General features: G+C 49.0%; 11 protein-coding genes across 11 annotated transcripts; 4 read left to right on the plus strand and 7 right to left on the minus strand.

The window, feature by feature from the left end:
* Nucleotides 1-161: 161 nt before the first annotated feature.
* On the plus strand, nt 162-1,869 carry N7500_003319 (cytochrome P450; the record flags this gene model as incomplete). Its single annotated transcript, XM_056674465.1, has 4 exons — nt 162-251; nt 323-1,432; nt 1,485-1,651; nt 1,707-1,869. 4 exons carry the CDS (start codon nt 162-164, stop codon nt 1,867-1,869), a joined length of 1,530 nt encoding a protein of 509 aa, XP_056534990.1.
* A 718-nt stretch (nt 1,870-2,587) lies between these two features.
* N7500_003320 (DUF3245 domain-containing protein) lies at nt 2,588-3,349 on the plus strand (the record flags this gene model as incomplete). The annotated part of the gene is made up of 2 exons (XM_056674466.1): nt 2,588-2,769; nt 2,884-3,349. The coding sequence occupies 2 exons, from the start codon at nt 2,588-2,590 to the stop codon at nt 3,347-3,349; spliced, it is 648 nt and encodes a 215-aa protein (XP_056534991.1).
* An 857-nt stretch (nt 3,350-4,206) lies between these two features.
* On the minus strand, nt 4,207-6,139 carry N7500_003321 (heat shock factor family protein; the record flags this gene model as incomplete). The annotated part of the gene is made up of 6 exons (XM_056674467.1): nt 4,207-5,012; nt 5,065-5,134; nt 5,188-5,531; nt 5,592-5,659; nt 5,707-5,805; nt 5,862-6,139. The coding sequence occupies 6 exons, from the start codon at nt 6,137-6,139 to the stop codon at nt 4,207-4,209; spliced, it is 1,665 nt and encodes a 554-aa protein (XP_056534992.1).
* Nucleotides 6,140-7,087: 948 nt separating this feature from the next.
* On the minus strand, nt 7,088-8,763 carry N7500_003322 (F-box domain protein; the record flags this gene model as incomplete). Its single annotated transcript, XM_056674468.1, has 4 exons — nt 7,088-7,967; nt 8,027-8,418; nt 8,475-8,640; nt 8,693-8,763. The coding sequence occupies 4 exons, from the start codon at nt 8,761-8,763 to the stop codon at nt 7,088-7,090; spliced, it is 1,509 nt and encodes a 502-aa protein (XP_056534993.1).
* Nucleotides 8,764-9,523: 760 nt separating this feature from the next.
* N7500_003323 (succinate--CoA ligase (GDP-forming) subunit beta) lies at nt 9,524-11,312 on the minus strand (the record flags this gene model as incomplete). Its single annotated transcript, XM_056674469.1, has 8 exons — nt 9,524-9,658; nt 9,729-10,021; nt 10,075-10,121; nt 10,193-10,738; nt 10,799-10,898; nt 10,958-11,030; nt 11,102-11,185; nt 11,259-11,312. 8 exons carry the CDS (start codon nt 11,310-11,312, stop codon nt 9,524-9,526), a joined length of 1,332 nt encoding a protein of 443 aa, XP_056534994.1.
* A 380-nt stretch (nt 11,313-11,692) lies between these two features.
* N7500_003324 (SDR family oxidoreductase) lies at nt 11,693-12,882 on the minus strand (the record flags this gene model as incomplete). Its single annotated transcript, XM_056674470.1, has 6 exons — nt 11,693-12,059; nt 12,126-12,220; nt 12,275-12,426; nt 12,490-12,497; nt 12,554-12,778; nt 12,839-12,882. 6 exons carry the CDS (start codon nt 12,880-12,882, stop codon nt 11,693-11,695), a joined length of 891 nt encoding a protein of 296 aa, XP_056534995.1.
* A 1,288-nt stretch (nt 12,883-14,170) lies between these two features.
* Nucleotides 14,171-15,729, plus strand: N7500_003325 (tellurite-resistance/dicarboxylate transporter family protein; the record flags this gene model as incomplete). Its single annotated transcript, XM_056674471.1, has 3 exons — nt 14,171-14,546; nt 14,600-15,326; nt 15,378-15,729. 3 exons carry the CDS (start codon nt 14,171-14,173, stop codon nt 15,727-15,729), a joined length of 1,455 nt encoding a protein of 484 aa, XP_056534996.1.
* Nucleotides 15,730-17,058: 1,329 nt separating this feature from the next.
* N7500_003326 (histone deacetylase hosB) lies at nt 17,059-19,850 on the minus strand (the record flags this gene model as incomplete). The annotated part of the gene is made up of 2 exons (XM_056674472.1): nt 17,059-17,304; nt 17,337-19,850. 2 exons carry the CDS (start codon nt 19,848-19,850, stop codon nt 17,059-17,061), a joined length of 2,760 nt encoding a protein of 919 aa, XP_056534997.1.
* A 615-nt stretch (nt 19,851-20,465) lies between these two features.
* N7500_003327 (uncharacterized protein) lies at nt 20,466-20,756 on the minus strand (the record flags this gene model as incomplete). The annotated part of the gene is made up of 1 exon (XM_056674473.1): nt 20,466-20,756. One exon carries the CDS (start codon nt 20,754-20,756, stop codon nt 20,466-20,468), a length of 291 nt encoding a protein of 96 aa, XP_056534998.1.
* Nucleotides 20,757-22,285: 1,529 nt separating this feature from the next.
* Nucleotides 22,286-23,124, plus strand: N7500_003328 (YggS family pyridoxal phosphate enzyme; the record flags this gene model as incomplete). Its single annotated transcript, XM_056674474.1, has 2 exons — nt 22,286-22,383; nt 22,419-23,124. The coding sequence occupies 2 exons, from the start codon at nt 22,286-22,288 to the stop codon at nt 23,122-23,124; spliced, it is 804 nt and encodes a 267-aa protein (XP_056534999.1).
* Nucleotides 23,125-23,397: 273 nt separating this feature from the next.
* On the minus strand, nt 23,398-26,397 carry N7500_003329 (AP-2 complex subunit alpha; the record flags this gene model as incomplete). The annotated part of the gene is made up of 4 exons (XM_056674475.1): nt 23,398-23,508; nt 23,566-25,505; nt 25,559-25,893; nt 25,946-26,397. 4 exons carry the CDS (start codon nt 26,395-26,397, stop codon nt 23,398-23,400), a joined length of 2,838 nt encoding a protein of 945 aa, XP_056535000.1.
* Between the last annotated feature and the right edge of the window lie 194 nt (nt 26,398-26,591).

The following is a 26,591-nucleotide window of genomic DNA, read 5'->3' on the forward strand; positions in this document are numbered from 1 at the left end:
CGGGGTTTCAATTCATAAATCATAATGAACGGGATTCGAGGCATTATTTTTGTGTGTTGCACAGTGAGAGTGACCGGGGGAGGAAGCAGTATAAGTGTCCTCGTAATATCGTAAATCTCGAAACCAAAGAGCTTCAGATCTTTTCTATGATAGCCCTAATCATGGCGTTTATGCCTAGCCCTTCAACGCTTTCAAGCATGCAAGACATTTCAATTAAACTTCTCATTTTGTTGAAGCTGAGCTTGACGTTGGTAAGCCCAAATCTGTCCTACCGGGTTGTTTCAATGGATTTTGATCTAATCAAGGACTTACTTCGAAATAGATCCCATTTTTTCTCATAGGTCTTCTAGTCTATAATGTATATTTTCATCCCTTGGCCAAGTACCCAGGACCAAAATCCATGGCAGCCACACGTCTACCTTATATCCGCATGATTCTGGGTGGTCGGTTCCCCCAAATCATGAAAGTGCTACATCAACAGTACGGCAATGTAGTTCGCATTGCCCCCAATGAGCTTTCATTCATAGATGGCTCGGCCTGGAAGACAATATATGGCACACGTGCCGGCCATAGCCAGAAGCCCAAAGATAATCGATTCTATGTACCACCTGCTGGAGAAGCTCCCAGCATCATCACCTCCAATGACGCCGACCATTCCCGCTTTCGACGATTGTTGTCACACGGATTCTCCGATAGCTCGCTGCGCAGTCAGGAACCCATAATCAAGGGCTATATTGATCTTTTTATGCAGCGCCTGCATGAGAATATGGAGGGCGGGACAAAGACCGTTGACATGGTGGCCTGGTACAACTTCACGACCTTTGATATTATTGGAGACTTGGTTTTTGGGGAGTCGTTTGACTGTCTTCAAAATTCTGAGTATCACCAATGGGTATCCATAATCTTCAGCACGCTCAAGTTTGGTGCCTATACAAATGTGTGTCGGCGTTTTCCAGGATCAAAATATGTCCTCTCATGCATCCTTCCCGAGAAGGTTGCCTCGCAGAGAAAAGAACACCTAGCTCTGACCAGGGCAAAAGTCCATGGCCGGATGAACAAGTCAAATGAGAGACCTGATTTTTTTGCCAACATCTTGAAGCATCAGGACACCGAGAAAGGATGTAGCGTTCCAGAATTGATCAGCAATAGCAGTACTTTGATCATTGCCGGCTCAGAGACCACTGCGACATTGCTTTCTGGTGTGACGTACCTGCTGCTGAAAAACCCGCGCGTGCTGGCAAAGCTTCAAGATGAGATCAGATCCGCATTTACTGAAGAGAGAGACATCACCTTGGAGGCATGTAATAATTTGAAGTACTGCCTGGCTGTCCTCACTGAAACTCTTCGGGTTTATCCTCCAGTTTCAATTGGACTGCCTCGCATCGTTGATTCTGAAGGTGATATGATTGCTGGGAATTGGGTGCCAAAGGGAGTAAGTACAAAACTGCTTGCGAAGCCACTCAGCGCCGCTTACAGGTCTATAGACCATCGTTTCCGTCCCCCAACTAGCTGCCAATCACTCCCCTACCAATTTCACCGATCCAGAGCAGTTTATCCCAGAGCGTCATTTGCATGATCCTCGCTTTGAGAATGACAGTAAGACTGTAATGCAACCGTTCAGTCTTGGCCCTCGAAATTGCATTGGACGCAAGTAAGCTCTTCAGTTTGCGTTTGTGCTCGCTATTTACTCATGGAGATTTCTTTAGTCTGGCATACGTCGAAATGCGTATAATTATTGCTCGCATGATCTTCAACTTCGATATGGAATTGGACCAGCCTGAACAAGACTGGATGGATCAAGATTCCTTTCTGCTATGGAACAAGCCAAAGCTGATGATTAAGCTAAAGCCCAGAATTCAGCCCAAATAGCTGATAGCACCATTGAGGTACTGGGGCTATGATTCTGTGAGGTATTGTGTGCGAAGGTCCATTGGTGATGGATATTGATATCAGATTGGAGCCCATACAATTTGGATTTCTGATGGAAGAACACAGTAAAAGAGGGAGATGGCCCAGATATGCTTCAGCTTCTTGTTATATGACTGAAATCAAACAGTCAACCAGATTATCATGGCGCGATATATTAGCGCAAGAATGCTTGAAAACATTTCGATCTGATAGATAGATTATTGGTGGCTAAAAAGCAGTTCTCAATTGACAAGTAGACTCGATGCTCATTGAGCGTTTGTCGCCAGTAAAAGCTAGTTCTCGTCATATATTCACAGGGTATCATGTTTCTTTCACCGATATCTTGCTCATCTAGCACTCATGTCATTCCTTACCTGTCCTTTTCCCAATCCGTCTCATCCATGTACAGCATAGTACGTCTAAGCTTCAACTATTCAAGCGAATCAATATATAAGTAACATAAACTATTTTATCTGCCAGTCTCTACTTCTTCTGTATTAATTAACATCGAACCATTTCTCAATGAGTCCAGTTTGCTTAAACATAGCTGCATCAATTTATACATCCCCCCCTCACCGCCTGTATCGTATCGGCAAAAAAAAAAAGCGCACCGCAGATCCCAACCGCAAGACCGACTCGAATCTGCCAATAATTCCACATTGAGCACAAAGAAACCAAGATGTCGCTTTCTAAAAGCGAGTCCGATGTAATTCTCAACCGGGCGAATGTTGCTCTATCCCGCAGCCAACGGCTCGTAGCCTCATGGCTACCGCAACAAACAGCAGAAGAACTAGCAAACCCCAAGACCGAAGAAGAGCTCCAACGAGAAGAAGATGAAATCTTCACCGCAGTGCCAGAGACGTAAGTGCTGCTTCTGCCTTCCACCTACAATCCAGACATATCCCATACCACCGTCCCTAAATTCCATCAAACACCATCTGAACACACCAACTAACCATAACCCTACATTCACAGCCTCGGCGTCGGAGCTCCCCTCCCCCAGAAAGCAGCAGATGGAAGCTGGAACCGCACAGAGCTGGACTCGAATGATAAACTGCGCAAACAACTTCTCGGCAAGAACTACAATCGCGTTATGAAGGCCGCTGCCGAGCAGAAGGCCGCTGCTGCTGCTTCTCTAGCGGCGGCTGCATCTGCTTCAGCCAGTACGGCGAAAGCTGAGATCGAGGAAGAATACGATGAAGAGGATGGTCGGTCAGCTATGCTTGCTAGGCAGAAGAATAAAAGAAAGGGTGGGCCTGGGGCTGGTCGTGGTGTGCATCCTGCGGCTGCGGCTGCTGAGGCTGGAGATCAAGGTGGTGAGGAGGGTGGGGAGGAGGGCGCGTCTCAGCAGGCTCCTGCTCGCTCCAAGGGCAGAAAGAAGGCGACGAGTTATCTTGATGAGCTTCTGGCTGAGCGTGCGAAGAAGAGAAAGAAGAAGTGAAGATCTGCGGCTGATTAGTCCGATTCTATGTCCGCACGCACACGAGCGTTACACGAGCCTTCATTGGCTCTGGGCTTTCTTGGATGGATTATGCTCTGATCTTGGTCATTCTGGATGCGCCAGACACGGCGATTGACCCGTAGGTTCAGGTGCTTGCTTGGGGGTTGGACCCATGCCGATCAGAGCAGGCTTACCTACTGGGGCCTCACACTGCCAGCGGCCTAGACTACAGCGCAGTGTCTGTCCTTTGGCTAGACATGACCAGGGAAGACTGCATCCATACTCAAATGGCAACTCGGCTGAGTTGTCATACTGTGACATGCGCCACTCCAACAAAATACCAAGATCAAGCAGTCTGCAGAGAAAAAACATCATTTCAATTGATATAATCAAACTGCAAATATAAAATACAATTCAATTTCAGTCTCTTGCTCTAGGTGCCACAAGATTCAATGTTTTTGTTGCTCCGCCCAAACCGAGGGTATATATATGGTAAGATGTGTGTGAACGAGGTATGGGAACCCGGAGAGCCGTGGGCCAGTCGCCGAGATTGGCGTGCTTTCGCCAGAATTAAATATCCAAAAATAGAAAAGGTGAAAGTTGAAGAAGAAATGGGGGAAAGGGACATCTACAAGTGCAATTAAAAATAGAGATCAGAGCTGCGGACATTCTTCGGATGTCTGGAGTTGAGTGCCCTTTGCTCTGGTCAATGGTACATATGCAAGTCAAAAGAGCCGGGGAAGAAGAGGAGGGAGTAGCAGGGCTTATCGGAGGTATAGGGACTTGATAGGAGACTTGAGGAAGTAGTGCCACCATCATTAGAAGGTGGATGCCGGGATTGTTCCAATATTTAGGATTCATTCCAATCTTTTCCGCTTACGGTCTTCTGCCATCGCCTGCTGGTCCTCGTCAGGTCTTTCGGCAGTATCGGCAGGATTGAGCAATGAATGCACGTTGCTTGCCATGCTCGAGCGACGGGTTGCGGGCAATGAAGAGCCGTGAGGGAATCTCGAGCCGCCAAGTGTCCAGCCGTTGTCAACACCGAGCATGGACGGTGAGGGTTCGGCGATAGGTGGAGTGGCATGGCGGGATTGTTCTTGAAGGCGACGGGGCGCACCCATTTCATATTGGGCGAGGACATCACGAACTTGCTGGTCACTGGAGACTGGGGTTCGGTGCCCTGGTGATGAAGGCCAAGGGCCGTTTGGAGGATTGCCAGGAGGGTAGGGGGAGCCGGCTGAAGGGGACCAGCCATGCTGTCGGATGTCTGCAGAAGTGTGACGACGGGCCAAGCTAGGTCCTGGGGATGTAGAGACGGAGAGAGGGTGAGGCATTGGTTGTTGTGGGGGCGGCGCAACGGGAGGTTGGGGGCGAGCGTATGCTGAGGCAGAATTGGCGCCGCCAATCGAGCCGTAGCGGCGAGGGGATACTGAGAGATGGGAAGGGACGGGCGGCCGGATCATGTTGGTGGGTCGAGGGTTATGGTCCATCACAGACTGTCGACGAGCATCGTCCTGGGGCATTTGGCGCGGAGACAAAGGAGGACCAGCTTCGGTCATGTTGGCTAAGTACTGCTGCCGTGGAGGCATGAGAGTCTCGTGGGGGGTTTCGATGGCGCGCATAATTTCAATATGCTTCTCAACTTCTCTTTGCATGCTCGAGACTAGGGAATATCAGTGCATGATGCCATGAGTGAAGCAGCAATATTGACATACCATCACGATGCAGGGGACTTTCCCTATCGGGCACAACAGCTTGAAGGAACCGTGAGATAGAATGCGTCCACTGAAAACAGATTAGTACCAATACACCCGCACTGGCATAGACGGCGGACATACTTGGTAGCACTTTGTCAGGCTTTCAGTCATAGCATGACATCTCGAGTTCAATACGATATTGCCCTCTTCTGCCCGCACCAGACGACCATGCATCTCGTATAGGTTACTCTCAATATTCAAGAATCTGGCGTCGGTCGCATCAGGTACGGGTTCGGCGGGTGTTCCAGGCTGCGAAACGGGAGCCTTGTGGCTAGGGAATGAATCGCGATGGATCAAAGCGTGTCTGGAAGCACGGCGCTTGATCTCTCGTAGACCAGCTAGATCGCCTCTTTTGAAGTTCCCATTACCATGTTTGAATTCCCAAAGCGCGGAATCTGGGGAGCCGGTGTGAAAGACGTCGCTCACTAGCAGAGTCAAGAATGGTCAGAAATCGCCCAACCAAAGCTACCATGAGACACCCTCACCTTTGTGAAACCCATACATATTTAGCTGCCGAACGAACGAAGAGATATTGGTATGCTTGAAGTACGATCTGCGAGAGTCAGAGACGAGTGTATTGGCAGAGGGGATAGCACCCACGCTAGGACTTTGGAGAATTCCGATGTTGGCGACATGACGAAGCTATCGTTTGTACCGGACCAAGAGATGAGATGCTGGATGCTGGGATCTTCTAGCATACTGCCGGAAAAGAAAGGTAAGCCCATGGAGACAAAACACGAAGAGCAAAAACATACTTGTAAAGCTTGTGAATGAAAGCAGTCTGAACGACTTTTGGCTGCTGAGCTGCGGCTGCAGCGCCAATAGCTGGATTTGGAGCATTCAACGCATTGCTTCCAGCTTCACCATTGGTAATCCCGACCATTCGGTCTTCGCCATGCGCGCCCGAGGGCGGAGGGGTGATATCCATCGAATGCTGACCGGATGACGAAAGTACGGGAATGTTTCGTGTCCTGCCCGGGGCGTCCCCGGCAAATGAAATCCTAGTCGAAGGAGGGTCGGCAAGACGACTCATATCGGAGGGGGTCGGGTATATAAATGTTGACACAAAATGGATGCGACGGGATCGTGAGGGGTGGAATTCGGACGCGATGGACCGTTTATGCTCGTGCCGAAAGAACGTGGAAGATCAACCAATAATCAACACTTCTGTCATCGCGTAAAAATTGGATTATTTTCAGAGGAAAACAAATGACAGAAAGAAGAAAAAGAAAAAGAAAGGCTCGAAGTGTCTGGAAGGTCAAATGGCTCTGCGGGGAAGGGGGCCAGAAATGAATTGACAGTCAGATCTGCAGAAATAGAAATTATACAGGGATGAAAGAAATGAAGACCAATTGGATGTATTATTTGAGGTTATGCTCTTAGAAAAAAAAAAAGGGGGTGAAATGTAGGGCTTTAGTTGCCTAATTTCTACCCTATATAGTCTTGAATTCTGCCAATTGAAGCACTATAGAACACTAGATAACACTACTCCGTATATAACATTATAAAAGGATATATAGCATATCTCGCTATGAATAAAGTAGCTTGAGGTATCTCACTCTTAGTTTCGGCTTGTCTCACAGTACTCCGTATAGACTAAACATAGTTGTTACCTCCATAGTACCTGATTATATCTTGAACTACCCCTAAACCTCTAACCTCTGAATCGGACATTCCGAGATTGATAGACTCTGTATTTCACATACATGACCTTGTAATCCTTGGCTAGCGACATAGGTATTACTTTACAAAGAGTTTGTATTGACTGCAATCGTCCGCTAGTGTTCCGGTGGGTTTGACAGGGGTTGCATAGACTTGATATGGTCATTTCTTCAACGGATGCCCACTTTTGACGATTTTACTTATTGATTTTTATCTTCGGGTATTCATGAGGTCTATGAAGAAGTATGAGGGTCTGGTAAAAACAATTGGATACTCCATAGTAAGCTGGATTTTCATCAAATTGACTACCCTTCACTGATCACCATATTGCAATTCTCATATCAGGAATACCAGAGGGGAGCCATTCTTCATCAAAACACCAGATCCAGATTTTGTCATCCGAAGGGAATAGAACAAAGTCTCTATCCCCCAAAATCGAGTCGCATGTCCGGTTTTTTGGAAAGTCTACTATGTATCTGGGTTTGAATTGACGCCCCTTAGTGTCGAAGGCATGTGTGTGCTCTGGGAACTCACAGCTAATGCACAATCGAGTTTTTGTGGAGATGCCCAGGTCTTCCAAAGAGTAGTACAAACCCGGGCCTCGAGCTGAGTAGTCTAGATTGGTGTGTCGATTCTTGAAACCCAACCCTGGAGTGTGAAAATGCACAGTAATCTGATCATCTGCCTCGAGTGAAAGAGAAAGCGTATCTGAGTACGACACCATCAGGTGATTCACCAGTAAAATAGAACTTTGACCGGGGCGCAGGTATTCTCTGTATGGCTTCGTGTCTTCTGGTTCGCGTTGAAGCTCCCATGCTTCTTCCGATATGAAAGGAAGCTCTCGATATCGTTTCCAGGTACAGATAAACGTATTCTCATGGACAGAAAACTTATGTATCATCAAATAATGCTCATCCGAAAACAATGCGCCATTTTCCCAGGGCTGGGTCTTGTCGCCATATTTTCTGCGGGCGGAAACGACGGTGAATGCATCTTCCTCTGCGTGTACTGACAACAAAAGTATGAACGGCTCAAGTTGGATGGAACGGGCGACTCCGGAGTCAAAGCAGAAGTGGACTACGGAATCCGTATAGCCCAGCACAGCCTTCGAGCCGATGGATATGTAATGAATAAATTGCAATGAAGGAATGCGAAAGGACTTGTACTGTTCTGTGGATATGTGCCAAACATGACAATACCTAGCGCGTCCAGTCAGAAGTGCCTTTCATAAAACGAGATTCCTTTTCTGGTTACATACCCTCGAACAGAAGTCGCCGAAACCAAGGTGTCTGAGACCTCGATATGAGTAAATTTCTCTCGATTATCTGTGGTGAGAGTTCTGCTCTTGCCGGTTGGTAGGTGCACCACGAAGATAGTAGTTCTATCTGTGGATTCTTCAATCCATGCACATACTCCATCAAAACAGCTTATGCCGTCTCTGTTCGGGTCATTCTTCAAATCACGAGACAAGTTGTTAGGGATTGTGACGACAACAGCAGGCTGACCCCTTTCCGCTCGAATCCGCTTTCTTATCAGCGCGTTAAGATTGGCAGGTGAATCAGAGTTGATAATATTTTCTCCCATGTGGGATCTGATTGCAGCGGTGGTGACGATGGTTGAAGAGAGTAATTCCTGCCATCGTTGGGAGACCTTTGTAATGAATGGGTCAATAAAGGTCACGGATATGCAGATAGACGCCTACATACTCTCCGAAGAAGAAGAACATCTGCTAGTCCCAAGTATTCTGCTAGCATAGCCACCAATTCCAGAGGCAGTTTATCGAGAAAGTCACATTGAAAAGTTATCGATTCGAGTCTGTTTTTCACCTCACGTATCTCATGAGAAGTTAGGTTATCAATAATCCCGTTGATACTATTTGTATTAGCACTCGGTGTTAGCTATGAAAACTGGATGTAGGACATACACTGCTCGCCGGCTCGAGTTGTCACGGAGAGCCATGAAGCCCTTGAGGACTGGCTTGGTAGGTGAGGCCATGTTAGAGTAAGGATCAACTCTCAAATGAAAGTCCTGGATGAAGAAGCTTCTCAAGTAAACACCGGATTTGGAAATTTGTTTGAGAAGACAAAGAAAGGAGGTTGTGATGAGGTCTATGTAAGGTGGTAGGGGACCCGTACTCAGTAAGCGAGGCTGAACCACCGGAGTCTTCCAACTTATCCCAAGCTTCCTTATATTTGACATCCAACTTTGTTGTCTTCATCGAACGAACTACAGGAATTCACTGTTACTGAAGTAACCTTCTGTGCAACTTTCAAAGAAGCCTAGAGATCGCGAAGAGGCCTCCATACTTTACAATCCCAGGACGCCGTCGATGCTCTGCCAAACCATTAGTCCTAGCACGGAGCATGACCACCGCCGGTGCTTTGCGTTGGTGAGCCGCTTGTTAGGCATTTGGAAGGTTCAAAGAATAACAGCTGAATCTAAGTCATTCCCACTCGGAGCAAGCAACCTCTACCATACATGCATAAAATTGACAAGAAGGACTACTTCACACTAAAACAATGAGAGATCGATATATCAACTCTCAGACATCCCGATTATGAACTGATCTAGGTCATACAAAACTCAAGAATACAGTGAGACAAAGAAAGATAAATGACACAGGAACAGGCGCAAAAGCATTACAAAGGTCACTCTAAGATGTCACTGCGGCGGTTCAGTTCGGTTCGCTAACCCAGGTATAAGGCAAATGAAAATGCTCCCTCTCTATCATTATAACCAAAAGAGTAAACACCCTTTAGATGCCGAGGGTGAACTCAACACCGACATCGATATCGCGGGCCATCTTCACGACCTTGGAGAACTGAACGGACTTCTCAGCGGCGTTCTGGAGGTCCTCGATGGAGAAGATCTTAAGGCCGGACTCGTTGATCTGGAAAGTAGGAAGTTGGGTTAGTTTACATTCTGGCAAGGAACGGAAAAAATAGGAGCTGCAATCATACCAGCTTGTGGGCCTGCTCCATGTTGGTACCCTGCAGACGAGCGATGATAGGAGTGCGCAGGTTCATCTCCTGGACAACGTTGATCAAACCCTGGGCAATGGCGTCACAGCGGACGATACCACCGAAGATGTTAACGAAGACGGCAGAGACCTTGGGGTCACTGGTGATCAGCTCGAAGGCGCTCTTGATGGCAGCAGGGGTGGCACCACCGCCAACATCGAGGAAGTTGGCGGGGCTACCGCCGTTGAGCTTGATGATATCCATAGTGGCCATAGCGAGACCGGCACCGTTGACTAAAAGCGACAATTAGCATTGTGGTATTTTGTGGTATCACAAGGTCTCTTACCAAGGCAGCCGATGTCACCATCGAGCTTGATGAAGTTGAGACCGTGCCTAGAAAAGATTAAAAGTCAGTCAACGTTGCTTTATCTCTTCATTTTTTTTTTTCAGCAAGGCAAACCTACTCAGCGGCCTTGACCTCATCGGCATCCTCCTGGGAAACATCGCGCCACGAGAAAGCCTCCTTCTGACGGAATTCGGCGTTGTCATCGAATCCAAGCTTAGCGTCCATAGCCAAAACCTGGTGGTCGGAGGTCTCAGAGAGGGGGTTGATCTCGAGCTGGGTAACATCGCGCTCCATGAAGCACTTGTAGAGGTTCTGGATGGTGGTCTTGGCCTCCTCGATGCACTGCTCGGAGAAACCAAGGTCGGTGGCGATGGTGCGGGCAATCTCGTCAGTCACACCGACGTGGATATCAATGGGGGTAGTAATGATGGCATCGGGGCTCTCCTTAGCGACAGCCTCGATATCCATACCACCCTGGGAGGATGAGACAATGACAGGGCCACGGGTGGTACGGTCAAGGAGGACAGCAAGGTAGAATTCACGGCGAGCAAACTTGCGCTCGCAAATGTAGACCGAGTTACAGATACGGCCGCCAGCGCCAGTCTGCTTGGTAACGAGCTTGTGACCGATCATCTGGCCAGCAAACATCTTGGCCTCGGTGGGACTGCAAAGATATCTGTGAGCTATATTGTTCCCGATCTGTTCTCGGAATTGTTCAACTCACGAGTAGATCACACGGACACCACCCTTGAGGCCATTGTCGAATTGACCCTTACCACGGCCACCAGCGAGAACCTGGGCCTTGATAACAAGATCACCACCACCTGTAATGTAATGTTCAGCAAGCGCGTTCAAAGGGGGAAAAACAGTTGGTTGTTCTTACCGATGGACTTGGCAATAGCCTCGGCCTCTTCAGCAGTGTTGGCGACCTCACCCTTTGGGACACCGACACCGTACTAAATTATTGATCAGCGATCTCGAGTCCCTTTTTTTCGAGCGACCGAAGGGGCAACGCGGGTACACGTACTGTCTTAAGGAGTCTTGCGGAGAGGTACTCGTGGATGGAAAGGTTGCGCTTCTGCAAAGCGAGTCTGCTCTGGATGGAGGGTTGCTATTGTTTATCAAAGTCAGCTCAATCACATAAAACTTGGAACGAGCGCGGCCCGAAACCAGATATAACTCACTGTCGCAGCCTTGAAAGCCGCCACAACGGGTCTACCGCGAGCAAGCTTGAACATGATGAATTCGGAGAGGGGAGAGGGGGATTTGTAGAAGGGCGGAGGTATGAAGCCCGTTTTGATAGTTGGTAAGGGACCAGGAGAACAGCTTTCTTTTTCACTTACGTTCGGGATGACCTTGCGTTGCGGTAAATCGGGTACCGTAGCCAACCAGCGATCGTTCCCGTCCTGACTCAGCATTGGACCGGGGACAACGCGAATATCACGGAACATATGGCTATTAAAGTCGGTACTTTTCTACTTCGCTTTGGATATTGTATAGATTGGGGGTCCTTTGCTTCATTTTTGTTTATTTTGATATATTTCAAGGTGGAAATTTACCTCTGACCTATATCACTATATTATATTGACTAAACTCACAATTCACCATGATAACCCCCCTATTTGCGCGCACTTTTGATCTTCCATAGTTTGAACATGTTAGTCATGAGCCGACCAAACAGACCCGACCAAGCCCAGCCACCCGACAATGTCCAGATCAACCAGCTAGCATGACCCTCCCAGATCCAAGCCTTGCGACCACGAGCCCACGGCCACAACCAGCGCCACGGAGCTGAGCCATACAACACTTGAGAAACGACACTGCGAGCATATGTTTCATTCGGCATAGCGTTATGCTGGCTATGCTTCACACGCTTCAGATACTCGGCCTCAATAGGGGAATACAAAGAACCTGGCTTCAGGGCACGGTCGGTACGCGCAATACGAGATTGAACACCGCCGGTAACGATAGTTGTGACATGGACGCTGTTGATCCTCGTCAGAAAAATACAATAAAACAATTTTGGAATTTGGGGGCCATATCCCACGAACCCGAATGGAGCCAGCTCCACGCGAAGCGTATCACTGAACGAGTGCAGCGCTGCTTTGGAGGCGTTGTAAACAGAACCAAATACGTATGGGATAATCTAGTGATTGTCAGTAAGATATAATCTACAAAGATGGAGGTATCTCAAACTTACACCAGCGATGGATCCAATCTGTACAATAGTACCCTTGGCCTTGATAAGCAAGGGTAGGAAAGTCTGGCACATAGTAATGACCGCGAAAAAGTTGGTCTCGAATGTTTGGCGAACCTCGCTGAGCTCTACTTCCATCGCTGGGACGGTGTAATCTGCAGTAATCAGTACATACATCATTTATTGACGCAAGAAGCCGCGAGAGTGAAATCACATACTCCGACCACTGTTGGATATTAGCCAGATGTACCACCCGCGAATAAAGGGTCAGAAGAAACTCACGCGTTGTTGACGAGATAATCGAGACCCCTGTCTCCGAGTCTCTGTTCGACATCCGCGAAACACGCTTTCACATTCTCTGGGTCATCAACCGTAAGACTCAAGGTTTCAATACCAAGGTCTGCCAGATCAGAGATGGTGGCCGCATCGCGAGCGGTAGCCAGCACGCGCAGTCCCTTTCGGTTGAACTCGCGCGCAAGGGAGTTGCCGATTCCGCCTGGAGAACATCTACGACACATATATCAGAAGCTGTTGTTGGTATCTGTCGTAACTCGCCAATAAGCTTACCCCGTGATGAGCACCGATCGGCGGGTATCTGTTGCCTCCGGCATGTTTAGATCTGAGGGATGGCTATACGATATAGGAAAACAGCTGGCTACGGCATGTACATCTGGTAAGAAAGTGGAGACCGGGCGGGTACAACTTACCTCGGTTCACCCCATCTCACAGGTGGAGCATCGAGCCCTAAGCCCTACTACCTGTTTTGTCTTTATAGTATAGATGGTGGCTTGCGGATATAGAAGGAGGCTGGGCTACAGACTACATATACATGTACTTAAGAAGTCCACGTAGAGTCAATGAGTCGGAAAATGGGTCAGATTAAAATCTACTCCACCTCTTTACACCCGTATCTCGAACATATCTTCGAGAATCCACATACCGGGTGGTCTACCCTCTTCATCTCTCAAAGCAAACCCCACAGTTGGGCTGGGTTCTCTCCACTTGTCTGTCGCTTGTATTATCGCTTACTTGAACATCACTTTTCGGGGCTGTTCATGGTGTTCAGGTTTACAAGAAGGACGAACTGAAACTACCCATTTGGAAGCGTTCCCGCGGCAAGTTGAAATGCTGAAGTGCTCGACACCACCAGACGAATTATATCAATCAGTTTCCACTCGATCTCCCATACTTCAGTTGCTGTGTTGGGCTTGGCTCAACATGGTCGTATCTACCCGCATGTAGTTAATGTTACATAACCCTTTCTTCGGTCTTATACAAGGGACAAAAGCCGATCTATTCCTTGAAATACACGACGTCCGGCAATGAAGTCGATCGAAAACAAGAATGTCGTTCAAATGTAGTTACTCCCCATACATTGGCAATTTAACTTAAAGTAACCCGTTTCGTGGCGCCGGATGCGTGCCGATTCCCGAGGGCGAGCTCATCAAATGGCAAGGTCCCGTCCGTGCCGGAGAACCAGTATATGAGACTTAAGGGAGTGCCGATGAAATTGAACGACATTGATGCCATCGCTGCACCAAATCCCTCGCCCATATACAACGTTGTATGTAATAGAAGGTCAATAGTTCGTTCGCCATTGCCACTGGTAGATTCTTGCCATCGGTCCCCACATTTATTTACGTCGGTCTTCAAATCCGAACGACCCGTCTATCCTACTTGACAAAGATCTTCAAGCGCTAATAATCGAAAGACTTCAACAGAAATCCGTGCTGTCATACTTATTGGCCTGTCTGAGAGATAATCTCCACTACCGCCCATGCTATCATCCGCAGGCAGGCATCACAATCAAACCCCGAACGGAAGGAGGGGAAGTTCAAGCTAGCCACGCTTGTATTCGGCTTTTTGTGCACTTGTTGAGTCAAATAGCACTAGCCAGTGATGACTAACGAACCTGATCTACCCCGGCATATGCGAAGTCCCGGTGAAGATGGGTACCGAACACCAACGATAGAGGATGCCGAGCGGGCGCTTTCAATCCTGGGAGCCGTTGAAGATACCCCCAGTAGCGGAGTTCGCGAGGCTCATTCGTCTGCTTTAGAGGCTGCACTGCAGCGAGCCTCGTCGCGGGCTACTGTAAAGACAACCCCGGAAAAGGAAGCCAGTGTGTATCAAGAGCATAACGGGCTGGGTCTGTTTGGGCTTAAGCGCACGGCTTCGGGGAAGCTGAGCTGGAAGGAGCGCATTCGCCATGTTACCTGGGCATATTTCACGCTGACGATGGCTACGGGCGGGCTGGCCAATGTCTTATATCAAGGTGAGCATGATCGACTTCAGCCTGTCCGGTTGAACATTTCTAACAACTGCCAGTTCCATTTCGCTTCAAGGGCTTGGATACGATTGGCATCGTTGTCTTCCTGATCAATATCGCTTTATATATGATCATTTGGACTCTGCTGCTTGTCCGGTTCTATTATTATCCGTACACGTTCAAGGCGTCGTTCATGCATCCAACAGAGTCGCTCTTCGTGCCCGCATCTATAGTATCTTTCGGCACGATCCTGATCAACATTTCGCAGTACGGTCCCGAAAACACGGGCCCGTGGTTAATGCGCGCAGTCTGCGTTCTATTCTGGATCGATGCCACTCTCGCCGTGATGTTCACGGCGGGGATCTACCTCCTCCTTTGGTCGACGCAGACATTTACCATCGCGCAGATGACGCCTATCTGGATTTTCCCTGCTTATCCGATGCTCATCATTGGCCCGCATGCCGGGATCCTCAGTGCGAAGCTGGAACCGTCCCAGTCTCTGTCGGTCATTATTGGCGGTACGACTATCCAGGGAGTTGGTTTTTTGGTTTCATTGATGGTGTACTCGGCCTTCATCTACCGGTTGATGACACAGAAGCTGCCGAAGGAAAGTCTCCGTCCTGGTATGTTTGTTTCTATAGGACCGAGCGGGTTCACGGTTGCCGGGTTGGTGAACATGGCAGCGGGGGCAAAGAGGTCGTTTCCAGCCGATTTTATGGGTAATGGGCCGCTGGCTGCCGATGTGTTGAAGATTGTTACCAATTTTTCGTGTCTTTGGCTTTGGGGGTATGTTCGACTTCTTGCTTGTCTCTGTGTATTTGTCTAACACTTCTCTAGGTTGGCCATATTCTTCTTCATTATTGCAAGTGGAGCCCATTGGTCGGCGATTGGGCATGGGCGTATGGTCTTCTCAATGACCTGGTTCTCATTTGTCTTCCCAAACACTGCCTTGATCACTGCTACTTTTGCTATAGGCAAGGCTTTCTCCTGTAAGCCTATTGAGATTGTGGGGTGTGCGGCGATTCTCCCATTGCTGATGATGTACTTTTTTGTCTGCTACATGATGGTTCGGGCTATTTTGGCACGGCAGATCCTATGGCCTCAGAAAGGCGAGGATAGAGACGAGGGTGGGTTTGAAATTCATCGGGTTAAGCCAGTGGCTGCAGGTGGGATTTTAGGGCATACATAGATGCAGGATATATATTCGAAAATATATATCTCAAAGAGTGTATTGTAAAAAGCAGTCTTCAACATCGAGAATGTACAAAGAATTTGTTGTTGTTTAATAGCACAGTCCAAAGCGTAAGTAACTTCACTCTCGCTATAGCAAAGGTAAAAATAGAGAGAGGTTATGAACAAAGTACGAAAGACAAACAAACGGAGAGATCATCCCGAGCAAAAAAAAGGAAAAGCAAAAAAGAATGGACCCGCCGGGAATTGAACCCGGGACCCCCCGCAAGTCACTGTAGTGCGAAGCGGGTATTATACCCCTAAACCACAGGCCCATTTGATGAAAGATGAGGCTTTTACTTGGTATCTAGCAGAAGCAAAAATAACATGCAAACAATATACGAGGCGATCCAAAAGTCACAAAGTGACCTCAGAAACAGGTTGATACATCTAAGAAAGAGCGGTTTGAGTAATCTCACCCATCGACCCTGCATCTTAAGCCTCGAGGGAATTCAGATTCGGCCGTTCCCTATTCTCTGACCTTTAATACACCATTAGACCAAGGTAGAAATCATCTCCAGGAAGGAGCGATGTCCCCAGCCGTGAGTATAACCCCCCCCCTCGTTTTCTTCTCTTCTTTCTCCTCGTCCTCATCCTGCTTAAACTCGTATACTACTAACTTGACATGAAACAACTGCCCCTTGATAAGCCAATGCACGCCGCGCAACTTCAGCGTAGATCCATGAAAGTCCTAGACCAAGCTCTCACGGTGTACTGCAGGACGACCCAGTGGACCTCGATTTATGGATGGATAGCGTATTTCTTGCGACCAGATTTCATCTAACCTCGACCGATGTAGTCAATCTGCAAAACGACAACTGAAACGCCAACTCTTCCACGGAAAATAAGACGCAGAGCCCACGGTCTGTTGCATGAGATATTGAATCGATTCACGGGGTGGTATTGTCGAGCCACCAAAATACCTGTTTCGATAGTCTATCATACGGGGGGTATCTTTCTCGAAGTGAGTAGACATGAGAAAATCCCATGATAGAAGGGTAGCAGGAATGGATTTTTGCCCGCAATGTAAATGATTCCACCCAACACAGTTACCCTTTGACAATGAGATGTAAAGCTGTACACAAAGGACTACACAGCCAAATGCCGTACTTTTCATCCATTGTGCTTTTCAAGAATTTCTACGAAACTAGGCTCTTTACCCCAGTATCATTCCCTCCAGAGTCTACAAAGTCAGAAGTTTGAAGAAATTAAACAATAAAATTGTACAAAAATCAGTCAGGGTATCGAATTAATATGTAAAAGAAAGGCGCAGATCCTGCCTGCCGCCTTAAGCACCCTCCATCACGGCATCCTTGGCCGTGACTAGAGGAGAACTGCCGATGGAAGCACCCGAGCTTCCGCCGGAGTTGCTCCTCCGCTTCATCTTCCCCTTCTTGGGAGACTTTGAGCCTCGACCACGGCGGTGGTGGTCAACCGCACCGCCGGACAACTTGCGACCACGACCGGGCTCCCGCGCCGGCATGTTGAGAATGATCCGGGCGCAGCCCCCGACTCCCCCCACGGATGTTGGAATCTGTGGAACTGGGGGAGGCCCAAGGGACTGACACCCCGGCGCGGGGTTCCCGCGCGCGTCAAACTGGTGCTCTTCCGACGGGAGGCACCCACAGACGGGGAGTCCTCGCGGGAGGCCGCAGGGAGGGTCGTGGCGGCAGTGGTGGTCTTTGGGGTCTTCACGCCCCTGCGGGCCTGGCGCCGTGGTGTGGCAGGGCGGGGAGTGGCGGGCGCCGGGGTCGACTCCTTGGGCTTGCGCGAGCGCAGCTGGCGCCCCTTTTCGGGGACGAGGATGTCGAGACCCCCATCCTGGGCGCTCTGCTCTCGTCGCTGGCGGTTCAACTCCGCCGGGCGGCAGCTCAGAGTCTGACGGTCACCGGGGATTATGAGCTTCGACAGCTCCTCGGTGGCTACCGCCCAGCTCACTTCTGGCACAGGGGAGGCGATGGCAGCATTGAGGTCCTCGGTGGACTTCCGCTCTCTCCCCGGGGCAATGACCTTTGCGGCAAAGGACTTAGTGGCTGTCAGGTAGGTGGCGGCACTCTTCTTGCGCCCTTTGCTAGGCGTTGGAGCCATTATGGCATCCAATTCTTTCAGCTGATTGTGAGACCACCACTCATTCTTGTACTCTGAGGTTTCATTGAGACCTGAGAGATGACTGAGCACACTAGAGGACAACGCGCGGTCACTGTAGCCGCCCTCGAGGACGCTGATGACGCGCCCTTCCACACCGAGGCCCTCCTCTTGTGACATGCGGATGACATCCGCAGTGAACTTGGCATAGAATTCAGTTGGCACCTTCACGCTGTGGCGTTGCATGCCATTCCCTTCCCATTCGCTGGCATCAAACCCAGCAGAGATAAAGATTGCCGCCTTGGGCAGTGGGGAATTCGGATTCTCTTGTCGTTCTTGGTTGAGTTCCATTGTACGCCCCCGAAGAAACGAGCGGGCTTTGGTGAGCAATGTATTGTATTTTGTCTGGTATAATTCCCAGAACTCATCAAGGTCGGCCCACTGATCAAGATGAACATTCCATATGGATTGATTGTGTGCTTCGACACAGAGGCTTGCACCCATGACTTTGTCGCGCTCCCCATTCTCGCAAGGGAAAGAGTTCACATCGTGCAAGCTGTAGTAGCCAATTGCCGCTTTGGTGTACGGAGGAGCATCTTCATATTCCTTGAATTTCATGGCATCAACTTTGGCCAAGTTGGCCTTTTGTGCTCTGTTGAGTAATCTGGTGTTGTGATCGTATGTAATGTCCTGAGACCCATCGCCGTGGTGAAGATCAAAGTCTAGGATTGCAGCGTGAGTCAGACCGTGGACTGTCGCTGCGTGGGAAATTCCGACATGAACGTTGTTAATCCAGCAAAAGCCGGAAGGGAAGTCAGCTGAACAATGATGACCGGGAGGTCGAATGCAGACAAATGCGCGCTGAATCGAACCAGAGTTGAAAACAAGATCCACCCCCTCACAGACGCCCCCCAGGGCTCCTTGAAATGCGTTGACAGACTCTGAGCATAGGTAGAGGTCGTTGGTATTTAGAGCGGGACCAGTTGTCCCAAGCCCATCGTGTTCCTCCGTCCGTTGCCTGGCAAGTTCATTACCATCCAAGATGAGGCGTGACTCTGCAAGGTCCCCCATCCACTTCAATTCTGACATCCATTGGGTTCCATGGACATCCGTAACGGCAGTATCAGACAAATGTACCTTGCGATCAGTCTTGATGATTTGAAAAGGAACATTGATCTTATCCAAGTTCAAACTTGGGGTTGGCGTGAGGCCTTCCGCATACCGAGAGCCAAGGAGGACATATGCTGCAGAGATGCCTACAGCGCAGGCGCGGATGCGCTCTGGTCTTTCAACAATTCTCTCGATAGTCCGTTTTGGAGCTTCAAGCTGGGAGTAGCGATGGCCGTAACAGTCGTCATGGAGAATAACAGCAGTTTGAGTATTGACATCACCAGATTGGTGAAATTCAAGCTCTTTTGAGAAGTGCTCAGCGGCGACAGACGAAGCAGTGGGAATTGGAACTTCCGGAGCTGGGCTGAAGACAAGGCGGGCGGGATGCATCGCGGGTGATGTTGCGCTGGTCAGCGACCCAGCAGATGTGAGTGAGGTGCGACGTGAAGGATCAGTAGCTGGAGATGAAGGTTTGAGCGGTTGTGAGGTCGACCGAAGAGATGCAGCGGACTTGCGCTTTTGTAGTGGTGTAATTGACTTGCGCTGTTCGTCTCGAACAGAAACAGAACCGGCTGCTTGGGATGAGACAGATTGAACGGATTGAACAGGCTGATTTGATTGTAAAGTGACAGATTGAACAGGTTGGTTGGGCTGTAGAGGAATAACAGGTACAGGTCGAGTAGTTTGAACATATTTAGGGGGAAGATAGGATGGAATAGCAGAAAGACGAGGTGATGGAGGCAATGGGGTCGCTGTCGCCAGAGTCAGGCGATCCAGAGAATCGACCAAATCACAATGCGCTTCATCGATATTGTTGTTATTGACTCCATTGTCCCCGAATAGTGGCGGGTCCTCCTGAGTGGAGGGTAGCTTGTATGGATTCATGTTGCCGATGTCGACTCTGCCACAAAGGGTTTGCAACACAAGATGTCTCTTCTCATTCAATACGGCGTCAGAGTCGAAAGATGATAGGTCGAGGTTGGATGAATAGGCAAGGGGAAACAAAAGAAACAAAGAGACAAAGAATGGTGGGGTCTCACATGTTTGGGTTAAGCCCCATTGGGTAAGGGTTCGGCCGATCTCCATAGCATAGAACAACGACATACCACATCGATATCTTTCTTACATTATGTTGGAATTGTTGATCATTCTATTGTTGATTGAATCTCTTTGGACTTGATTCTTATTGTCTAATTGTGACACATTCAATGATCTTGTATCTTCTTCATGAATGGCTTTTGTAACAATCCACAATCATGCTTCATGCTCTCTCTATAAACACTCATCTCTAAAAAAAAAGACTAGAAAAGTAAGGGTTCGATGAAGAAAAGAATAGAACCCCATGCAGATCATCTAGATCATTGCATCCATGTGATAGAACACCGTAAAGCCGCAGAAATCCATGTGCCAAACCGAGATTCGAAGTCCGCCAACACCGAAGTTGTAAAAAAATAGACAGAGAAGAAAGAAAAGAGAAAACGTCAAGTGGAAATGTAGTCACTAACGTGACCGCAGACCTCGCCATTGATACCACTGATACCAACGGCGCCCGAAAGAATCCTTCTCATCCAGGGAATCCTGAGATCGGCGGCGCAACTTATTCTCCTTCTTGCGAGTCTCCTTCTCGGACTTGAAGCCACGCGTAGCGTGTGAGTTGCAGAAGCAATGCATGTGCACGGTCTCGACGCTGATTCCCGGGCAGCCGTTCCGGCGGTGTGCGGCGCAGACGCTGTTGCCAGCATCTTCTTCGCATTGGCACCATTCGTAGAGTGTGAAATATTGGCGACACATGGTTGATGCTGTTGGAGGTTTTTCAAATTGAAGTTGACTGTTGACTTTGCCGGGGGTCCCGCAGGTACCCACGATACGTTTTTGATAGTCGATGGTTGATTAAAAGTATGGATTTGTGGTTTCGGGTCCCGTAAGACGGAAATTGGTGATATACTGGCAAAGAAAATGAGGATGTCAAATGCCCAATATGTAAATGGTTCTGGTTTCTGGCGTTGGAACAATCCTGATTTGGAAGACCACGGAAAGAGTATGCTTTGTGCCCGGTGGTGTCGAGATGTCCAGAGCTTTGAAGGTGTTCAGACCAGCTGAAATGGAATATGATCGATAATTAAAGATGTTAGGGATCGACAAGAAAAAAAAAGGCACGAAGCTATGGGGCAGATAATAAGCTCTTTAAGTTATCGTAGGCTAATGTAATGATGAGTGAATAGTCATTGACCGGTCTATGAATGGAACCACAGCTATTGATTGGAGCTGACGTCAAAGAACCCTTTCTCATTGATTATGACAGTATATAATAAATATATTATTGGGCTTATAATAATATTAGTATCATTGGGTTTATACTTTGCCTAGATTTTTCTCCTTCTGAAAACTACACGTTACATCTGACAACTAGAGGTCGTATTCTCGCGCCTTGGTATTCTTTTGCTGGACAGGTCCAATAGCTATGCACTCTGTACTCCGTCTTAATTCATATTCTAGGCAGCAAACTTGGCAAGCGCCCTGATGGAGACAGGGTTGGAGACAGGGGGTCGCGAAGTGAGGTAATGAAAATGGGATTGGTCTTGGGCAGAAGAAAGTGTGACCAGAAAAAGGACAGAAAGGTGGCTATTGTTCTGTTTCAACCGGTTCAACAAAGACCAGAAATAAACTCATACAGCATTAAAAATAGAGATCGAGATCCTGCATCAAAGGAGTTTGAAACTCAACCGGCGACAAATCTGATCGACAAGCCCGGCCGAAAGCCAGTCAGTCCTGACAGGTTGAGACGAACTAGGATCCGCTCATACCCGGCGCTCCGCAGGGGTCTGTTTTCCGAGCATGCGATTGGGGCAGAGGTCTGTTTGGCTTGCCGCCAGGATCCCGGGATTACCTTACCTGCCGGTGTCTGTATCGTTTAGCGCCGAGGGAAAAAAAGTAATATAGAGTTTGGATGTCAATGGAACATTCTTCAATAAATCGAGATAGATGATTTCACCATCTTCAAAGATGCAAACGGAAAAACAAAACGGATTAAACGATGAGGCGCAGGATATGTGGCGGTGCACTGAAGTCACGTGTAACGAGGTCTTCCTCGAAATTGGTGCCTAAGGCTCCCATAGGAAGTCTACCTTGTATCCATAGCTCGGGTTTGATTTGCCTCAATTCAATTAACTGAACACATCATTGCAATTCGTAACGGAGATTCTACCAAATCACAAAGCTACCGATAAGAAACCCTCAAAACAAGTACACCACCCCAAACCAACCGAGCAACACCAAAAATCGCAAGCAACCAACAACAAATAACCCCCACCCAAACTGCAATGACAACCAACACATCACCCGAACCCCCAACAATGACCCCAGCAACACCAGCGCGTGCCGCCACACTCCTCTCAAACCTAACGGCCGTGGCGCGCGAGTGAGCACAGCCGCCCTCCAATCCCCAACCCCCAGCAAACCAATTCGACTCGTAGCTGTCTCCAAGCTCAAGCCTGCAGCCGACGCACTGGCCTTACACCAAGCCCCGGGATCGCAACACCACTTCGGCGAGAATTACCTGCAAGAACTACTCGAGAAATCGCGGCTGCTGCCCGCAAGCATTAAATGGCACTTCATCGGCGGACTGCAAAGCAACAAGTGCGTGACGCTTGCGCGGGATGTGCGCGGGCTGTGGGCTGTCGAGAGTGTCGACTCAGAGAAAAAGGCAAAGTTACTGGATAAGGGATGGGGTGAGAGAGGGCCTGAGCTGGCTGCTACGAACCACGATGAGGACGGGAGACTGCGTATCTATGTTCAGGTTAATACGTCTGGCGAGGCAAATAAGGCTGGTGTTGAGCCTTCTGGAGCGACGGCGCTTTGCCGATATGTTCGTGAGCAGTGTCCCCGACTTAAGTTGCAGGGTTTCATGACTATCGGGGCTATTGCAAGATCGCGGGCGACGACTGTGGAGAATGAGAATGAGGATTTCGTTTGTTTGAGAGAGACGAGGGATCGGGTTATCAAGGAGCTTGGATTGGTTGGAGATGACGCTGAGTTGGAGCTTAGTATGGGTATGAGCTCAGATTTCGAGGGGGCGATTGCTCTTGGAAGCGATCAAGTTAGGGTTGGAACCACGATCTTCGGGGATCGGCCGCCTAAGGCGGAGGCAAGTGTCGTTTGAGTTTGAGGGTTGAGGCGGTTATGAGTTACGATTTCTTTTTGCCTGGAGGTGATGATTAGATTTCCAAAAGTTGTTGGGCTTCTGGTGGGATTATATAACAGCTGCGACCAAATCATTAGATGTATCGTATGTATAGCACCTCTATTTGTTGCTTTACTAGGAAGGATTTGTACAAAGAGAGATGCGATGTTCCCCTAGGAACTCTTGTGAATATTTGACTTGGTAATCCAATTAGAGATATACATGAATGCTTCCATATCACCTGCAGACGCCCTAATCGAAGGCTTCATCTGCTCTCACGCCCTGCGCCAACTTCAACTCCATCTGTCTGGCTAGTGCTTGCGGAACCTCTTCTTGGGTGGCACGAATAGTTACGCGATACATCTGAATAAAAAAATTAGCATGAAGAGATCAGAATACTTGGGAAGTTTGAATATATACCTTCTTCTCGTAATTGGGCTCCAGCCGCAGCAGGCAGCCCGTCTTACCTCCTTCAAATTGGTAGACTGCGCAGCCAACAATATTTTGAGAGTTTGGATCGACACCATCCAAAATCTTGAAAGCGAATCCTTCGACAATTCTGCGAGTGAAACGCTCATTGATGACCTTGTTCTTACCCAGCAAGCCAAAGGTCTTCTGGGATTCCAGCGGGCCACCGCCAATTTGACGCCATCGCTTGAAGAATTCCTCGGCTGACAGAGACGATGATTCCATGTAGCGGTGCATCAGGACAGGTAGTTGGAGTGTGTAGGCCTGGAGAGCACCGGCCAAGTATGAGATGCGGATGGTAGGCGCATCCGTGAAGGGACCGTGGGCGGTGCAGAACAGAGTCTGTTGTGTCTGCCCAGCAGCCGGGATTGTTGGTTCGGGCAGGTTCTTCGTGTCGATCTTCAATTGAGGAGAAGCCGGGTTGTCGACGGTGGTGGTAAGAGACCCGATGGGGTATGTGGACTTGTTCGAGATGTAGAGCTTCAGGACACCCATAGGACCGCGGTATTCCGAGCGCAGTCCGACCTGAATCTGTGCATCTTCGAAAAGTACACCCTCGCGCGAGAAGAACAGTCTGTTGTAACCGATGTCCCATTCTGGGGTCAGATGAGCGGCGCTGGCCATATTCGGGGCTGGGGCTGATGGACCGCTGAGATCCAGGCCTGCCAAGTCGCCCGACGCACTGGCCGCATTGGAGGTGCTTGCTGGGCTGGCTGGAGTATTGCCGGATCCAGTGCGCGTGCCATGGACGATTGTCGTGAAGGTGCGCTTGAGACCAGTGTTCTGTGCCAAGAGCATTTCCTGTTTGTCCGCATTCGCATCCTTACCACCAATGACCCAGGTCTTCTTCTCACTCGCGCCGGCGGTCTTCTGGTGTAGCCGTGAAAGTAGAATGGAGGTTCGCTCCGAGAATGGCGGCATCTCATCACAGACCGTTCGCAGCAAATCGTCGGTCGGGAGAGTCGCCAGCGACAGGTACTCAAAAGCTCGCTGCTGCAGTTCGGAATCGGGAGAATGGCTGTATAGGCGGAATATTTGCAAAAGCTGAGGTTTAATTTCGGGGAACAAATTCACGAACTTGACAAACGACGAGAGGATCATGGCCCGTGCGATGTCGGAACTGGAGAACATCTTGGCTTGCAGGGCCAGGAATTGCTCAATGGGGCTCGAGCCTGCGTTCTCGGCGATGAGGTGGCCGTACTCGCCCAAGACGTAGCAACCGATTTTCACTAAACTTTCGTGGCAGTCAGACTTCAAGTAGCCCAGCAGGGTGTGTGCTGCATAAGCTTGTAGTTCTTCGTTGTTAGTCACGATCTGAATCACTCGCTGCCATACTTCGTCGTTGACGTGTTCGCCGGCCAGTGAGAGCAGTTTCAAAGTCATATCAATGTACCACTGTGCATCGGCCGCGTATTTCTCGGTAAGAATGGCGACTTTGAGTACCATTTCCTCTCGAATGGCATAGTCGGCAGTCTGTAGGTATCGCAGAAGCTCGTTTACAATCGGGCCGGCATTGCTGGTATCGCACATACTGTACAGCAGGTCCAACCCTTTGCGACGAACACTGATGTCGCGGTCTCGAAGCGAGCCCAGGATAATGTTCTGGTGCTTCTTAATCGGGTCAAGGGTTTCGGCTCGAGCGGCAAAATGGGTCAGCGCATCTAGACCAAGGTATCGAACGTTGGTCTCCCGAGACTGAATGTATTTGCCTAGGCGAGTGGAAATTTGCAGCATGAGATTGTGCTCAGAGTCGAGGTGAATAAGGAGGTTGATGGCTTCAAAGAGGATGGCGTTTTGGGCATTGTTCTGCTGGACGTTCTTGGGTGTTTCCATTGCAGTTTGCATCATCTGGGAGAGAGACTCTCGAATAATTTCGCGAACATGGCTGTCCTCTGTAATTGTATATGAGAAACCGAGTCACAAGTATCCAAAGGAATAAACATACCTGATGGAGGATAGTACTGCAACAAGCGCAAGAATTTAACCTGGATCCACGGGCATGGAACGCGATAGTAGAGGTAGTCCGGAGCGATATCATTGTCAACCACGATACGCTTCAATCGCTGCGCAGCCTTCACATAACAGCCTTTGTATTCTTCTGGCAAATCTTGAGCTAACGCCATGACCAAAGAGGTGACGGAGAGCGCCACTCCCATATCGGGGTCGTCCATGATCGATATGATTCTTTCGGCCCATTCGTTTCGCACGATGCCGGGGTATTTGCGGTACAATCGAAGTAATGTTAAAGCAGCCTTCTTTTTGACAAAAGCTTTGGAGGTGCTGGAAAATGTCAGAACAATCATGAACAAGACAGTAAACGCTCCAGACTCACGGTGAGATGAGCAGCCTGTGAACCTCCGAGCCCAGCGCTTCTCCGAGCTCTCTACCACCGACATTAGCCACAGCATGCAGGGCCAAGCAGTTATTCAATTCATGATGATCGAGCAGATCCTTCCGAATACTGTTGACAACCAAGTGAAGCAGTTCATGCTCTTCATGCAAGAACAACGTGACCGCCAAGTATCCGATCTGCTTTTCAGAGTACTTCGCCGAAGAGATCAAGTTAACAGCCTCGAGATGGCCAAAGTCCACATCATAACCCTGAATGTAGACATAAAGCAATTTGCAAACATATTTCTTCTTTTGGTAACCATTAAGATTGCCAGACTTGAATTTCTGTCGAATATTGGCCAACTCCTTATTCACGCGCTTCTCCTCGAGCTCTCTAGCGCGAGCATTCCGCAGATCAGCAATGAACTGGACCAGTCCTCGCATCGACGACATAGTGGCGGCAGCAGAGTAGCGTTATTTATCAGCCTACAGACGGAAAAGAAAAATCGACGACTATGGTATGGCGGGGTTTTCGCTCGAGGTGCGCCCTCGCATGCCACGCGGGATTATAACCTCAGGGGGTTCGCGATCGGACACACAACGTCACACAACCATGTCCCGGTTATGTTGGCGTATCAATTATAGGG

This window comes from Penicillium coprophilum (assembly GCF_028826855.1).
Source record: "Penicillium coprophilum strain IBT 35676 chromosome Unknown utg000002l_segment0_segment1, whole genome shotgun sequence".
NCBI classification, from domain to species: Eukaryota; Fungi; Ascomycota; class Eurotiomycetes; order Eurotiales; family Aspergillaceae; genus Penicillium; species Penicillium coprophilum.